Source organism: Serinus canaria, chromosome 3 (genome assembly GCF_022539315.1).
Source record: "Serinus canaria isolate serCan28SL12 chromosome 3, serCan2020, whole genome shotgun sequence".
NCBI classification, from domain to species: domain Eukaryota; kingdom Metazoa; phylum Chordata; class Aves; order Passeriformes; family Fringillidae; genus Serinus; species Serinus canaria.
In genome coordinates, this window is record NC_066316.1 from 29,727,654 (window position 1) to 29,743,908 (window position 16,255).

Sequence of the window (16,255 nt, forward strand, 5' to 3'; positions counted from 1 at the left end):
CAGCCAATCCAAATAAAAAACCCACTTGTTTTTCCAGGTTTTGTAACTTGAATTTTAGAAATAAGATTCTATATTTCTCATGTTATTCAAAGAGCTGCTCCCAAGTTCTTTTTTAAGCAAAATTCCCTTGAAAAACTTCCTCATAAAAAATAAAATGATGAGGTGAGTCAGAAACAACAGATATGTTTCAGTCCCTGAAAATTCATACCAGCATTTGATTTGGTGTGGCAAATGCCTGTGAGCAAAGATTTTGGCATGTTATTTTTATATTTGGATTTGTAACACATATTTGGTTTTAAGCAAATATAGGGAAATTCCTGCTTATCTTTCTTCCCTTTACATCTTTATCTGTACCATCTTTTCCTACATTTTCAAAGCTAGATGCCTGTTCTAAATATGTTAGTATCAGTCTATGCCCTTTTTCATTCCTTGCTGTGTGTTTCTTTATAGCACGTTTCATTCTGCTTACTCACCTTTCCTTGTCTAGAAGTGATTGAACAATATCAGCACAGAAGACAGACAGTGCTGTATAATGCATGCATCAGGGTGCTCCTGCAGGAGTATTCCAGCCAGTCTTGGAGAGGATTTCAAGCAATGATTCCTCAGTGTTTTGATGCTGCCACTACCATATATCCAACATCAAGACACAAATATGTTGCCTGACAAAATTCTACATGTCAGAAAAGTTACAAAGGGGAACTGCTGCTTCTAGCTGTCCAGTGTCAGATCCCAGAATCACAGAATGATTTGGCTTGGAAAGGAGGTTTAATCCTCCAGCCATGGGGACGGACATTTTTCACTATATTAGGTTGCTCAAAGTTCTATCCAACCTGTCATTGAACCATTCCAATGTGGCTCATGCCACTAGAAATGCTGGTCCACCATGGTTTGTACCTGCTCTGGATATAAGACATGTTCAGGAAGTGTATGTTAGTCCTCTCTGCAACCACTGCAGCCTCTTCTAGACATATATAACATTAATTAGTCTAATAATTATGGCTGTCTTGAACTCATCTCCTATGATCTGTGTGAATGGAAAGCACATAGAACTTCCAAACTGCTGGCTTGCATCAAAGTTCTTTAAATAAATCCACATTTAAATAAAATGAGCTTGGTTTCTTTCACTACTTTGCATCTTGTAACTGAGATGACATTTAACTTTTTTCATATGAAGCAGAAGAGTCTTGATCTGTACTAATGCCATGAAATGAAGAGACACAAGTGTTTTCAATCAGAAAATGACAGGAGCTGAGGAAACTGGCAGTTTGTGTTTTCCCACACAAATCCAGCATAGTCCATGGAGAATAATAGATGGTCTGTTTTAAGATCATTCTTGGTGATGAAAAATGATATCTTATGTATGGGCTAAATAAAGCACTTTAGAGAAGTAATCTGAAGTCCATAATTTCAAGGAGGTGGTGTTTTGTTTTTTTGCTTGGTTGGTTTTTTTGATTTTGGAGGTTTTTTTGTTTGGGTTTTTGTTGTTTGGTTGTTTGGTTGTTTTTGTTGTTTTTTTAAGAGATAAGGCAATGTCCTCAGTATTACCAGGCATCCAAGGGCTAAAATATGCTAGAGAGCAGTGTAGTCAGATTACAATATCATCAGAATAATGGAAAGATTTCTCTTAGGAATACACAATTTTGATATTCACAATCTTTCTGTGTGTTATGTTCTTCTGTGTGTTTGCCCTTGAAATGTCAAACAGCAGTGGTGGTTTTGTGCAAGTTCTTGTGCATGCAGCACACTGATTTTTATTCCTAGGGTGACCTCTAGTGGCATTAAGGCCATTTTCTTTAGGGATGAGTTTAATTTCTTTAGTCTATTTCAAAGGAAATAGGAATTCTGAGTGACAGAAAGCAGGTAAGATTGTCCTTGCTAAGAGGGACATTTATTTTTCATTGTTGCTAAGATAAAGATACCAATAGCACAACTGGATGAAAATTCAAAACCAGTACCTCTTTGCCTTTATTAACAAGTTTTACTCTGTCAAAGGTACAGGTGCTTTTTAATTTGCTTTTACAATTATTGAAATTTATTAGGTACTTTTAGAAATATTTACCAAAGTATTTTTTAATCAAATGCTTGCAACAGTTAGGGAAAGTTATTTTTTGGAAATATATATATAAGCAGTTGTTTGGACATTGAAAGTTGTTAGACTATATTCTTTGGTAACTGTGAAGCTACACAATGCAACAAACTTATTCTCTTGGTTTACGTACTATTTTGTGCTTCAAGTCAGCATAGTTTATGGCTGAAACTATGAGCTCTTGAAGAGTTTTTTTTATTTTTGTATCTACCAAGTTCTTCTGTAAAGATGATCAAAATCAGGAAAAAAGCCATGGATTCAAAGCAGCAACTAAACAAGCTGCAATGACGGCCTTGCCACAGCACTTCAGGTTCCTTCTTAGGTAATGTGTTTTGGGGTTTTCCCAGTATTACATAGGAACTAAGTTTAAAGCTGTAGGAGTATGTTCTAATAAGAAGACACTTCTTCCACCTGTCTCTTCAAGCCTCAATCTCACACAGACTTTTCTTTCCACAGGTTTCTCTCCAGTCCTTCTAGAGTGTTACGTAGTTTTATTTTTTGCTGTATTTTTTTCTATTACTTTTTTATTTAGCAGGATTTACTATGTCCAAGGTTAAATTCTAGAGGCAGGCATCTAGAATTTAACTTTCAGTTAAATTCTCTTTCAGTTTGTCTTCAAGAAAGAGAATACTGCTAATTACTGGAAGTCTTTGAAAATATGTGCTCCTGAACTGTCAGAGAAAATTCTGAGATTACTTGTGTGTTCCTATTAAACTTCCAATGTGACCCACTCAAATCCAGTGAATAGACCTCAGAAAAGAGCAGAGACATTTTTGGATCAAGAGATATTTTTATTAGGAGTCATGAACTTGTAGCACAGCTACCCAGTACTCAGCTTTTTGACATTAACTTTGGCATTTAACTGTTGTTGGAACAGTTTGCAGTCTCTGTAAGCTTTCTTGTAGTAAGTATTTCTTCTGAAATAATGAAAAGATCAGTGAGAGTTGTATTATTATTTAGAAACTCCTTCTGGTGTCTAACAAGACAGAATCTGAAGATGAAGGTTTCAATTCTCTAATTTGGTCTATTAAGATAAGATATTAAGATGCTGTGGGGGTAGTTACACATTGAAAAAGTCTTCAAAGGGGTTGGCAGGATCTCTGTTCATGGAGTTTTCACAAGATGTCTGGACATAATCTGGTTCAGTTTTCACTGAACCTTCAGCAGTTTGAAGTACACAGGGTTCCAAGGTCCCTTCCAACCAGAATGATTCAATGATTCTAAAACAGGACTTGAGGGAGAGTGAGCAAAAAATAAATCTGGTTCTATGCACAAAGACTACAGATTCTAGGCCTAAGCTTGTTTGCTTATCTTCAGCATATCTTTGAGTACATCTCTCTTTTGGCTCTAAAAAGCTGGTAAAAATTTTAACTGAGAATGATAGAGTTTTAAATGCTGTAGGCTTCTTTCTTCTGGCCATGTCCAGTAGTTGTGTTGGGCAGCTTGACGAGTCCTGTTTCAGTCAAGGGTTCCTCCATGAAAGCTCTCTGTAATAAAAATTTCTGTAACCTAATGAACTGTAAACAACAAGAGTTCTTTTACATCTGTATTTCTGTGAGGTTTTCAAGGTCAGACCTAGAGTAGAAATTTCTATCTAGCTGATTATGTAGAGGATGGGACAAGGGGTGAACAATTAAATAGCATGGCAAATGTGATATCCAGCATTGCAGAACAACATGCAGGTCTGGTAAAAAACTTCTGCCATTTATTTTTGGCTGAAATAGCTAAAGGAAATTAATTCATTTCTTCTTTGCTGAAAATGTTTGCATATTTGAGATCAAAATAAATAATTACGTGGAACAAGTAGCTAATAATATCCCACAAATGTGCAGAGGTTGGATATAACTTCTCCAGATAAGAATCTTGTGGTTAAGTTGTAATTTCTTCTGGATATGTCAAGATTGTCTCTTCTCAGTACACACTACATTGTAATTCAGCCAACAGCTACCAGAACTTCAAGCCCAGTGTCCTTTCCTTCACAGGTCATAGGAAAGAACTGAGCTATGAGAACTCCCTAAATACCTCTGTATTTCTTGTTCTTTCTTGAGCTGGTAGCACAGCACAGACATCCCAGCTGTTCTGCAGCCAGCAGGTATGTGCATGGGAGAACCAGCAAAAGCGTGGCACTCCATGTGGGATAGGAGTGTGGCCAGTAGGGATAGGGGGTCCCAAAACCATAACCTGGTTCCTACATCTGCCCAAGTTGGACATGGCCCTAATCTAATACATATGCCAGAATACTGAACAAAATCAAAATTATTCTTAAAGAATGACATTCCTGGTGACATTAAATCCTATAGTCGTAGTTTCAGAAATTTTCTAGAAAATTCATACATCATACCAACATCTAAAAAAGCATTTAGGTAACTGTTTTAGAGGACCCATGGAGTAGCCATGTGGGAGAGTGAAAACTAAACTTTCTGTAGTACTTTTGTCTTTATTCTACTCTTAATTGAGGTGGGGTCTTAGCACATCTCTTTGCTATTTGGATAGAAAAAAAAATCAGATCCACGATAGAGGAGCTTCAGCCTGACATCTTTTGTTTTATTTGAGCCAAGAGTTAAACTAAATAATTTATAGTGCAACCTCATGCTGATAATATATTGATTTCACCAATAATGATGTCTTTCCTTTGCGTTTTCCATCTCCTCTACTCTCTTGCAGATGAAAGTAGCAGAAAGATCAAAGTTGTTCAGACTTGTACAGCCATATACATTTGTTTGTCTTGAATCAAGTTCAAAACCTCATTTATTGTCTAATTTGAAGTTAAACATCAGTTTCATGGCCCATCTATACCTATACACAGCTGAAACAGAAGCAGTTAAGGATAAGCCTGTATGCTTATTTGTCCTTAATATTCTTTCAAATGACATTGCTATAAATTTAGTGTACAGTCTAGAATAAATGCTTCTGTGCATTTTCACAAGCATTTGTATGGACAACCACAGTAAAGTTCTATGTCTACAGACAGTTTGATGCAGAATGCAGGTAAAACACCCCTTTATTTTTAGAAAACACTGGGCCTATTGAATTAATCCCACAGTTGCTATGGGCCTTGCATCCTAAATGTGATCTGTGACACACTTTGCTGCCCATGCCTGTGTATGTTGTTCGTGCCCAGTAATCTGTGACACTCACTGTGTCTGCACCTTTAGCACCTTTAGGTGTGTCTTATTCTTAGGAAAGTTGTGCCATATTATTCCCAGTCAAATCCTTCTCTTGACTAGGCATTACTTTACAAAAGTTGTGCTGCTTATTGAACTGCAGTCTGCATATTGGTGGTGGGGTATTCCTAATGTCTCATGACAAAGCTTAGAAAAGAGATTTTTTTTTGTTTTCCATTAAGCTCTTGGATTTTGTAGAAATTAATCTTTACAAAACTTCAAAGCTTATGGATGACAAATCACACCCCTAGTGGGAGGCAGAGAAAGATCATTCAAACATATCAGGTATGATTTTATCTAATATTATGAGCAAGATAAATGATGCAAGAGGAATCACATGTAATCAAGTGGTAAAAAGTATTTATTAAGTTTAGGCAAGAATCTGAGTTTGTAGAGGGTTCCTGGCTAAGACTCAGCTATGTTATTTCTTCACTAGATTAACTGGCATGTATGGAACATATTAAACTTGAAGCTGCTTTGTTATTTGGGTTTTTCCCCCATTTTATTTTAATTGTGTATTTGGAAAGCAACAGGGAATTTTTAGCTGTGGTGGTTTCAGAAGCTTGCATGGCTTAAGTGCAGCTGACATGAAGGTAACACCTCCTGTTTAGTATGCCATGTATTTTCAAGAAGAAAAATATAGGTTACTAGTTTCAAAGAAGAACCTTGAGGGAATTAAAGTGTGACTCTGTATTTAGGAAAAAAAGCTCACTGAGGTTGGAAAAATATCTCTGCTTGCCAGGTGTACATTGGAAGTTAGTTTGAGCCAGTGTTAATCCAGTAAAACTATAAGCAATGCAATGTTACCAAAAAAACCCAAACAAAACAAACAAAAAAAAAGCAGTATACCAATGGACCCTTTTAATTGAATTCAGTGATCAAAATCAAAACCAACAAAATACACATCCTTAATCCCCTGCACATCCATTAACTTTTAAAATGCTGAAAATAGGACAGTATGTTTCAGAGTATTCTATGAAAAAGTGGCTGAAAATTTTAAAAATTTAACCATATTACATTAGGGTTAAGTAAATTGCTGTAAACCCACAATATAAACTCCTTCAAACATTAGGATATTTTCACCTTCTCCTGAATTACCTTGTGCCTACTCATCTTTGCTTTTGTATAAGGTACACACATGGTGCCCAGTGACAAACATGGGCTGACATGGCCCTGGGGAAATATAAAGAAAAGGAGGAGAATTACTTGTAAGATGATCCTGAATAATGATAGACTGGTATTCCTTTAAAAAAAAAAAAAAATCAACTTACAACATCTGTTCCATTTTGAAAGCACTAATGCTTGAGTTTGCCAAATGCTGCAAAGCTGATAAATAATGCAGTAAATATATTAATGGGACACTAAAGTCAATTCTAAATTTGGCTACTTCAAGTGACTATAAATCTAAGCAGATAAACACAAGATTATCAGTGAAAAAAAAAAAAAAAGAAAATATTTGACTGCAAAAAACAGCTGGAGGGCAAGGCACAATGTTATTTGAGGCACAAGACAATAAATCCCTAGGAGTTTGACTTCCAGGATACACTCAGGTTGAGAAATATATGAGCACCCCAGAGAGTATAAAGTTCAGGGTCACAGAGAGTTTCTTGCAAAATTTTCTGACTGTAGACAAGAATCTGACAGAGTATTTCAGGTTGTTGCCAGTTTGCAGTAAACTATGGTAATAACACCTGGTATCACTAGAAATAGTGTGTTTCATCCATGCTTTCCACATGGCTTTGAAATAGTGATCCAGTTAGCAGGTGCTACAATTTCTCTTTGGTACTGTGTGATTTGATCACGTGGAAAGTGCTGTAAAATTTACTACTTCCTATACTCCAAAATTGGCCATTTCATTAGAATAAAATAATTATATCTTAAAATGCCTCTTACAGTCTTGTTTATGGGAAAAAAAGCACCAAAAATTACAAACTGATCAAATGAGCTGTCACCTCATGCAGAGCTCACCTTCATCTCTATGGTATCAGCAGCTGGTATCAGTTGTATCCTGTGCTCACTTCACCAAATGGGTTGAAGATGAAGCAAAAATGGATGAAGCAAAACCAGTTAGCCTTAAAGTAAGCATCAAATTTGCCAGCTATTTCCCTACCCAGTGTAGCACTGTCAGTCTCTTCTTTACATCTTAGGACTCAATATTCTTAAAAAAGGCTTCATGACTTAGGATTCATATTTTTTGCCACTCAGCTCTATGTGCAGTTATGTTAAGGTAAAGAAACTTATACTCCTTATCAGTACGTTGCTGACTGCTGCCAAAATTGTTCTGTTGTACAGAACTGGATGCCAACAGAAGCCCCTAGTGTACACAGAGCCAATGTTTTCCTAAGCATGCATGTCATACCTCCCTGCACCCCTGAAACCTGGGGCTGCATTATCCAGGATTAAATTGCAGCAACTGCATTCGTTGCCCAGGAGAAGTCAGTGGGGCATAAAAAGTGCATGTGATATTACACTCCAACTGAATGAAATCATCTCAGCTGATGCACTAAAAGCATAGAGCTAAACTGTACAGCTGAGTTTCATATGACAAACTTTCAATCAATGAATTAAAAGTCAATCCTGACTGAACAAAACAGATGCCACTTTGTGTTCTGTGCAGTTGCAGAAGTTATATCTGATAGTTAATATTTTAGCCATAGCACTTCTACTACATCTTTTAATGTATTGCAAATTTTTTCATGTATGTGGGCAAAGCTGATGTCATGATTTTTCAGTGTTTCATAATCTCCATGTACTTGATATATGTGTGGTTAATATATATTTTCTGTTTCTGCATGCAAAACAGAAAATACAATAAACTTTTTACAGGAAAAAAGCGCTAAAGAGTTTATAGCCAAAAGAAAATTTTTATTAGGTGTCTAAATTGAATTTGTGAGCAAATAGTATGCTTTTTCTGTTTTACAGTACATTCATTCAGTGTCCCTCTAACATTATTTTAAAATGACTGAGCCTATGTACTGAAGAATGCTAACATTCGATATGAGACACAGTGAGCCAGTAACCTCTGCCTTAGCTTTCTTTCTGCAGCTGTAGCTGAAATTGCCTGGAGTGGTAAGAGCAGAGGGGTGTGAGGCAGCAGAAGCCATGGGGCAGAAAGAGGCCACTGCAGGGATTTCTCAGGAAAGGTAAAGAGGAGGAGAAGGGAGAATAGAAGTAACAGGGAATGAGGAGAAGGCAGAAGTAGGAGGAAACATAAGTGTTGAAATACCGTCCACCAGAATTTAGAAGTCTTTTTGCTTGAAACATCAGGGAAGAGCCATGATCCTTTGTATATATTACAGTAGGTATATTCTAAAGGTGTAGTCTTTAGAGCACAATGTTATTCAGTTCACCAACATATTGCTGCAATGAGCAAACATGACGAGAAACTAAAATGGACATTGTAACAGCTTGGGAAAAGACACTGGAGAATTTACAAAGCAGTGCCCTGGCAGGCATGCCCTGGACTTGACTTTCTACTAGACTTCACCTGACACTGTGATCAGATCTCTTCTGCTTTTGTGACCCAAGGTCAGTGATGTGCATAGGGTTATGTAAGTTTTATCCATTTTTCTGGTGTTATTTCTGCTACTGTGGGCCACACCAGCCTGCAGTATACTCATCTCTTTCCATTCACAAAACTCTGCTGCTCACCTTGTCTACAGCTGTGCTTCTGCCTTTCATCACCAGCCAGGGATAATGGGCAGACTTGTATTCGTGGGTGAGGATGCTGCACCCTGTTTATGATAAAGGTTTTCATCTCATACAAAAGGTTTTATTATTATCTCTGAAGGTAATGTGCAACTAAATAATCCCATCTGCAGCATGTAATCAGCAGAAAGAAAACCATTATTTTGCTGTTTTTATATACAAGTGACAAAATTTTGCCTAAGTTTGGCTGACCTTTCAGAGCTAATACAAAAATATTTTTCCAAGTACTAGATGTCCTAATAAACCAAGGAAGGAAAGCTATACTCTGGCTTGTATCACTCTGTAATGACTAGCAGAATTTGGTAATGTTTTCATGTAGGGAAGTCATCACTTCAGAAACAGCATTAAGATTTTAAGATGTTACTCTTCCACCCTATGTTATTTCCCTTCATTATTAGGGAATAATAGACCTGCTGCCTCCTGAATTCAGACACAGACACAGATTGTGCAAATAGGACAAATGTACTTCAGCATGCTCAGGAGAGTCCCCTTTAACCTGATATTGGCTCACACTAGGTCTGGCTGGAATATTCATGGAAACATTAAAAGGATTCTCACATGGTCTGTGAGTATGGCTCACTTGAGAGCCAGTAACTCCCTAAATCATTTCAGTTTGTTCCACAAGAGCACATTTCCCTCAAGCCTGGCTGCTGTGTATTCATGAAGTTCAGAAAAGCATGAAGCCTCAGGAGCTCTGCAATGAGTGTCTCCCCACCAGTTCCATCTGTAGCTGTTCTTTCCCACATTAGGCCTTCTCTTGGGGATGATATGTGAGAAATCAGAAAATCCTCGTCCCTTGTAATCATGGAAAGGTTTGCTCCTTTCCTTAAAGGCTCTGGCACAGTTATGATGACCTTTTTGTTATCTGTTACGTTCAGGTATAACTTTTACAATGTCACTGTTGTATCATCTCCTCCGCCTCCTGTCTTGTTTGCTCACTTTAACATTTCAAGCAGTTTATATTTTTACCTTTTAAGGGTACTCTCCCTACCACAAATGTATTCACCCTATCCTTCTTTGTAATCACACACAGCAAGGCCTTTCAATGTATGAAATGAGACTTGTGCATGGGCTTTGTCCACCTTGACTGTCTGTATTAACATGCTTTAGCCAAGTAATGAAATAAAATGCTTTTCAACATCAAGCTATAGGGTGCTACTACAAAAGATTAATGGTTTCAGCTGGTGTGCTGACAGGCAGAGAGGGGTCACTGCTGCCCTCCTGTTCCAGACAGAATTCCTCTCCTTGAAGAGAGGGTGCACTCCTCAGGCCTTGTGACAGACTGAGAGGATTTATTTTCTTGGCAGAAATAAGAGTTGGGGTGGAAACTTGCATGTATTGTACAGCAAATCTTTTGGTTTTTCTAATTTTTCTTGAGTTAAAAGGGTCACATATATTTTCTTGGGAACGTAAAACTCTTCTCATTCACCCCAGAAACAGAAACTGTTGTAACATTAGTAGGTAACTTTACATTTCCTTTCACTACTGAACATATAAACCATGATGGAAAGACTGTTTCACAATCTCTCAGAATAAGCATATTGTGTATTGCATGTTAACTACCTCTGTTACAGGATAGGGAAATCATAAGCTGCTAACTTATGCTACTCTTAAGGCATTTCCTTAGTTATCCTTTACCTTGAAATTTTTATCCTGAAATAGTTTCAGGATATTTTCCTTATTTATACTAATTTATTGCTTTCCAAAGCAGCTACTGCTGTCTCTTCTTTTTGCAACAGCTTTTGGTCTTGTTTTTGTTGCCAAAACCATTACAAAAAGTGGTTGAACACATTTGATAACGTTTCATGCCAAATATGAATGTTTGACTTGCTTTTATTTATATCTAAAATTATTGTTCCAATCTTCAATGATGAAAAAACCCAATTGTAAGCAAGTTGATTCAAATTACTAGTTAATGACTATGTCCTCTACTAAGGCCTAAATAGGGAATTTGAAGAAGCATTTCCAGAAGAGAGAAGTGGTTAATCACCCCAATTTCATTAACTGCCTCTCAAAAGCTAGTTTTTATTCTAATCAGAAGTTGCTTCTTTGGACACCATATAGTCATTGCTTAAATCTGATCATTTACCCTATAGCTGTTTCAAATCCTTCTGAAGAACTAACGTTTGATCCAGTAGAAGAGAATCTTCGAATGCAAATTGAAGAAGAAAAAAAAAGGTACTACTTCTGCCTCAGATTTCTACCATCCTTCAGAAAATAAATTATACTGATAGTATATTCCAATTACAATTCTGCACATGCAGCTACCCTCAGGGTTTTCTCTGACATTTTAAAAATATCAGCTTTGTGGTTCACTAATAGTTCTAAATTTCTGTATATGCTGTTGGTTTGTCTGTCAGATGCCAGTCGATGAGAGTGAGAAATTTATGCTTGAGATAAAGGTTAAAAATAAATAAAACAGCTTAATGTCCTCCCTGAGGATTAGTGTTTGCGACTTGTTTGAATCCAAATATATTGTGAGCCTTTTGGATGATTCAGAAAAGTCCTGCATTTCTTGACCTAAAGAAAACCTTTAGCTTATACAGGATTCACTAAGTCTAAATAATATGCAGATTACACATGGGTTAACCAATCCTTGCCAAGAGGATTAAAAAAAATAGATACAAGGACATCAGTATGAAGTATTTTGCTAACAGTTGTTATTCACAATCTCTGAGGAAACTTCTGGCTCTTTCCTACTCCTGGTAAATCTACAAGTGTCTAACAGCCAAGAGGGTAAGGAAACTTCCATTTGAGAGGGGAAGCAGTCTCAGCTCCTATCTGAATCCCAGATACCAGTTATTTATTAATGGTAACATGTTAAGAATTCAAAAGAAATATTTTCATAGTTGATTGAACCCATATTTTAGCTGTTAATCAATGTTAATCCCACTTGAATTTCACTAACTTCTTTATGAAATAAAAGGTTTGTGGAATAAGTTTCTTGCACTTACTGTCCATTGAAGGTTTTGTAAAATATGAGATGTTTCCTTCTACCATCCATCTGTGTCCTCTGCATCTCTGATTATTATACATGATTTTATAGTTTAAATCTCTAATAGTTTTAAGTAGGATTAACCTTTGTTCAGATGTATGTTGGAAAATCTGTAATACACTTTCTTCTTCTCATATTAGCTATAAAACAGTGTACAGTCGCTTCAAAGGACTGAAGGTAGAGATTGAGCACCTGCAGTTTCTTATGGAAAAAGTGAAGATGAAGCTGCAAAAAGACTTTGAAGTCTGGTGGTCTGAAGAGGCAGAAAAATTCCAGGTATGAAATCATTTTGTATTTCTTCCATTTTCATGTAAATATAACTTCTTCAATAATTTCTTAAAGAAGTAGTTAATTGACTAGACAGAAAGGAGTATGAAGGAAGGAATTCAGGGTCTGGTTTATCTGTACTTATGCCAAGGTAAGTTGGACAAAGGTAATGTGAATTATACTTGTGTGAAGCTAAAAAAAAAAATCGAACAAACCATTTTCTTCCTGCTCTATTTTCTTTTTTATGTTCTCCCAAACAACTTGATTAGTAGGGAAGTATGGGCCCAAAATGCTAACAACTCTGAAAGAATATCATCAGATAGCAAAAAATAATTTTTTTTACTGCTAGCAAGACTATGATTTCATCAGCATTTTTTTTGCAGCAAATATAGTTGCTTTTTAGCTTCCTTTGCTTGCAAAGGCTCCAGTAACTTTTCAGCTTCTCTAGGCTCCCAGTGGGTCATCAGCTCCCAGCACAGTGTGTTTCCTCACTCTCTAGCTGAAGTCTGCCAGTGTTTAAGCACAGAGTGATCTAATGCAATGACTTGTGTAAAAATGAACTAAAGACCTGTCATTTTAACCAGTGTATTGGAAATTCATAACACAGTCAGTCTGAAAACTACACTCTACTGAAACAACCTAGCTTTCTTGTGCTCCCCTTCTGACACTTTTTTAATGACTTGCAAGTAGTGACACAGCAACTCACAGCAAAGCTCGGCCACGAAAGGTACATCAGTCTCATGAAAAAGAATGCTGAGTGCAGTCCATCCCATATCATTTATTATTAAGTGGAAGAGAAGATTTACTCCTTGAGGAAAAGTTGTTATAAACAAAGAAAGTTTTAGCTTGTATTTTCATTAATTCTCGTTAGTATAAATTTAAACTGTATCTTTAGGAAAACAGCCTAAAATAAATACAGAACTTAACATAGGGAACTTAGTTATCCATACACTGCCACCTAAGCAGCTTAACTGCAAGTTAGCATGACCAAATACTTTTCCAGTTAAAATCCCTAACCATATTAGTGGCAAAGAGGATGACGTTTTAGTCACCCTCCTGTCTAAATATTTAGGCTTTTCAAAGCACTGCAAGAAATATTCTTGAATCCACAGCAGCACATTTTTCTCCATCCCTTAAAAGGAGAGTTCCATGATTCAACCTCTCATGATTCATCAGTAGAAGATTGGAAAACTGGAAAACATAATTGGGATTGATTTCTTAGATCTTGACCTATATATACATCTGAGCTCCCTAAGAAACTGAAATCAGTGAACATATGCTGTTACATATTAAAAACCTGTAACTTGAGCTTAAAAATACTTGAACCAATCCTAAATACTTTTCTCTTTGTTCAGAAGTATTTGTGCAAGTGGAGAAAATACTGTGATTCAGGCTCTGTGTTTTCTGAATGAGTCATTGCTTACCTTGTTATTGCTGAAATTTATAGGCCAATATGAAGCACTTTAAAAAAATCCTAGCCTGATAATTTTGGTTTTTAATTTAAACCCAGCAGGAAAAGCCAGAGATGGTTGCCTCACCAAATACTGTCAATCCTGTTTATCCACAGTTTATCAAATCCTCGCAGCACCTATCACCTATCAGGTAAATTGTTTATTTTTCTTTTCCTTCCTTACATGGGAAAAAATGCACTTTTAACTTTTAATAAAAGTGAATTTGTTCAGAATGCTTTTGCAAATACCACACTGAAACATTGTATTTTTAGTTACAACAGAAATGATTGTGTAAAAAATGAAATTTTATCATTCAGTTATTTGGAAGTCCTGTTGAAAGTAGGACCCCAGTTCATTTGGTCTTGGAACCTTGGAAACCTTTCTATAGGGACCCCACAACAGCTAAGAAAGGTAAGCCTGTTAGCAGTCAGTTTTGTGTATGAGGAGATTATATCTCCTTTGGGATGTATGCAGGGGACTTCAAACCAAAAGAGATTTAAAAATTATTTCATATATATCCTAGATAGACTTGCTCCTGAAAAATGTCATAGTACTACATTTATGCAGCATATTATTCCACAATTATATTTGATATGATATGTAAGGTGGTGATATGTCTTCTACAGGAGAAAAATGTAATAATCTTGGTTGTTTCATCAACAGTCACCTCTGAATTCAAAACCTCTAATTTAAATTTGCAGTAATAGGTTTTTCATAACCATCAGGGAAAGCAATGTGCAAGAAACCACATACCTGACTGTGCAGGTTTCCATATTCAAGGACAATAAATGGAGTGTTCTCTCCCCTTCCTTCTTCTTTCTCTCTCCCTTTTCCTCTTTCCCCCCCCACCTTTCTCTTACTGTCTTTTTCTGCCCCTCTTCCTCCTTCTTGTTATGCAATTAACATTTCTCTGGTAAGTGACTTTACCTACATTTATATGACAGTAATCTGCATAAATGATGTTTTCCTGTTTTCTTAAAACTGTAAAATAGCTTCTAAGTTTTATTTAACACTCTCATGTATCTGTAGTAAATGCTCCATAATCAGTTCAGAAAATGATAGACATAGCACTCAAAGTTTTCTGAGAAGACATTTTCAGATCTCTCAAACTGATGAAAACCAACTCCAGTTTCTCAACTTTGCTTTGGTTCTTATTCTGTTCTTCTCAAGACTTAGGCATTAATCACTTGGCAAATGGTTTTAGGCCTTATCTGTGCTGTAAATTTCTGGTCTTGGGCTGAGGGTTACTTGTCCTAGAGAAAAGCTCATGCAACAGAACATGAGAGCATTTTTGGTCTACCTTAGCACAAATCCAGCCAAATTAGCTAAAGCAATCCATGACTGTCACTCTCTCTACCATCCTTTGAACTAAGCACCTCTTGCACAACCTCTCTGCCCTACTGATCTTGGGAACAGCAAATTTCAGTTGGTATGCTGATGCATTGCTCAGGAGAGCAATACCTTTTGCATTCTAATTAAAAATTCTTGAACTAAAAAGAGCATATGGTAATGCCCAGGCACTTTCTAGTGCAATGGTGCAATGGGGAACTGGCCTCCAGCAGTGGTGAATCCTCCTTTCCCTACCCTGTCTCAGAAATAAAATTGCATAACTGATTTCTTTATGTTTTTTTTAGCATTTCTATCAAATGCTCTTACTGTTCACGTTTATTACTGGAGGACAAGTCTAAGGAAAGTCCATCTGGCCTTTTGACTAGAATGGAGAAAGATGCGTGGTTGCTTTCAGCTGCTGAGAGTCTTTACTTCAGAGTCCTGTACTGCCCCCCATGATTCCCTGCAAAAAGCAGATGTTCTCTACAGCGAACAGTTTCTCTGTATCTAAGTAATGGGCATACTGACTGAGGCTGACTGGATGATCCTTGCATAAATATCACAGACGCAGAATATTTATCTTCTGGAACTAAAATTGTAGAGCGAGTTGGGATGGATGTAGTTTTATTTTCCCATCTCTAGCAATATGCTTGCAATAATCTCTAAAACTCAAGCACTCTTTCCTCCCTATGGTTCTAGAAAGTTGATCTTATTTTATGTTAGGCTGTTTAAACATATTTTACTCAGGCATATTTCCAGTGGCATGTATATGGAAGTAGAAACACTGTTTCTGCTTTTTCTGAGGCAGGAGCTACAGGCTTAACCTCCCACTGTGCATGAAAATTTACTTTTTCCCCTACCCAAGTCAATAACATTTTAGAGTAATGGTTTCAAATTTCAGACTTTAAAAGAATAAAATAGTAGAATAATATTTATTTCCCAAGGATTTCTTTGGCCCCAGTTGTCACAGCAACTTTACTTACCCCTTCCCATAATTTTGTAGAATGAATCCAGGCTACAGGCACTTCTTTTCCTGAGACACAAATGGCTCTTTTTTTCTAACTTACATAAAAATCAACCATCTCTTTCTTTGGAATAATGTTGCTGTCTTCACCACCCAGAATAACTAGCCACCAAAGCAAAAGCTGACCTAAATTATGTTTGGTATAATGTGGTGTAAATAAAACCTGTTTCCAAGATGGAATGCAGTTAACAGGTGTGTTCAATAAGTATAAGATCTAAGACTAACTAGGCT

The 16,255-nt window shown here is 36.7% G+C and overlaps 1 protein-coding gene across 1 annotated transcript in view; it reads left to right on the forward strand.

Moving 5' to 3' along the window:
• Positions 1-16,255, forward strand: part of KIF6 (kinesin family member 6) — a 150,420-nt gene that overhangs the window by 123,683 nt on the left and 10,482 nt on the right. The window contains exons 17-19 of the mRNA XM_050972402.1: positions 11,055-11,136; positions 12,094-12,231; positions 13,727-13,822. Of these exons, the coding sequence (XP_050828359.1) occupies positions 11,055-11,136; positions 12,094-12,231; positions 13,727-13,822 (316 nt within the window). The remainder of the gene's footprint in view (positions 1-11,054; positions 11,137-12,093; positions 12,232-13,726; positions 13,823-16,255) is intronic.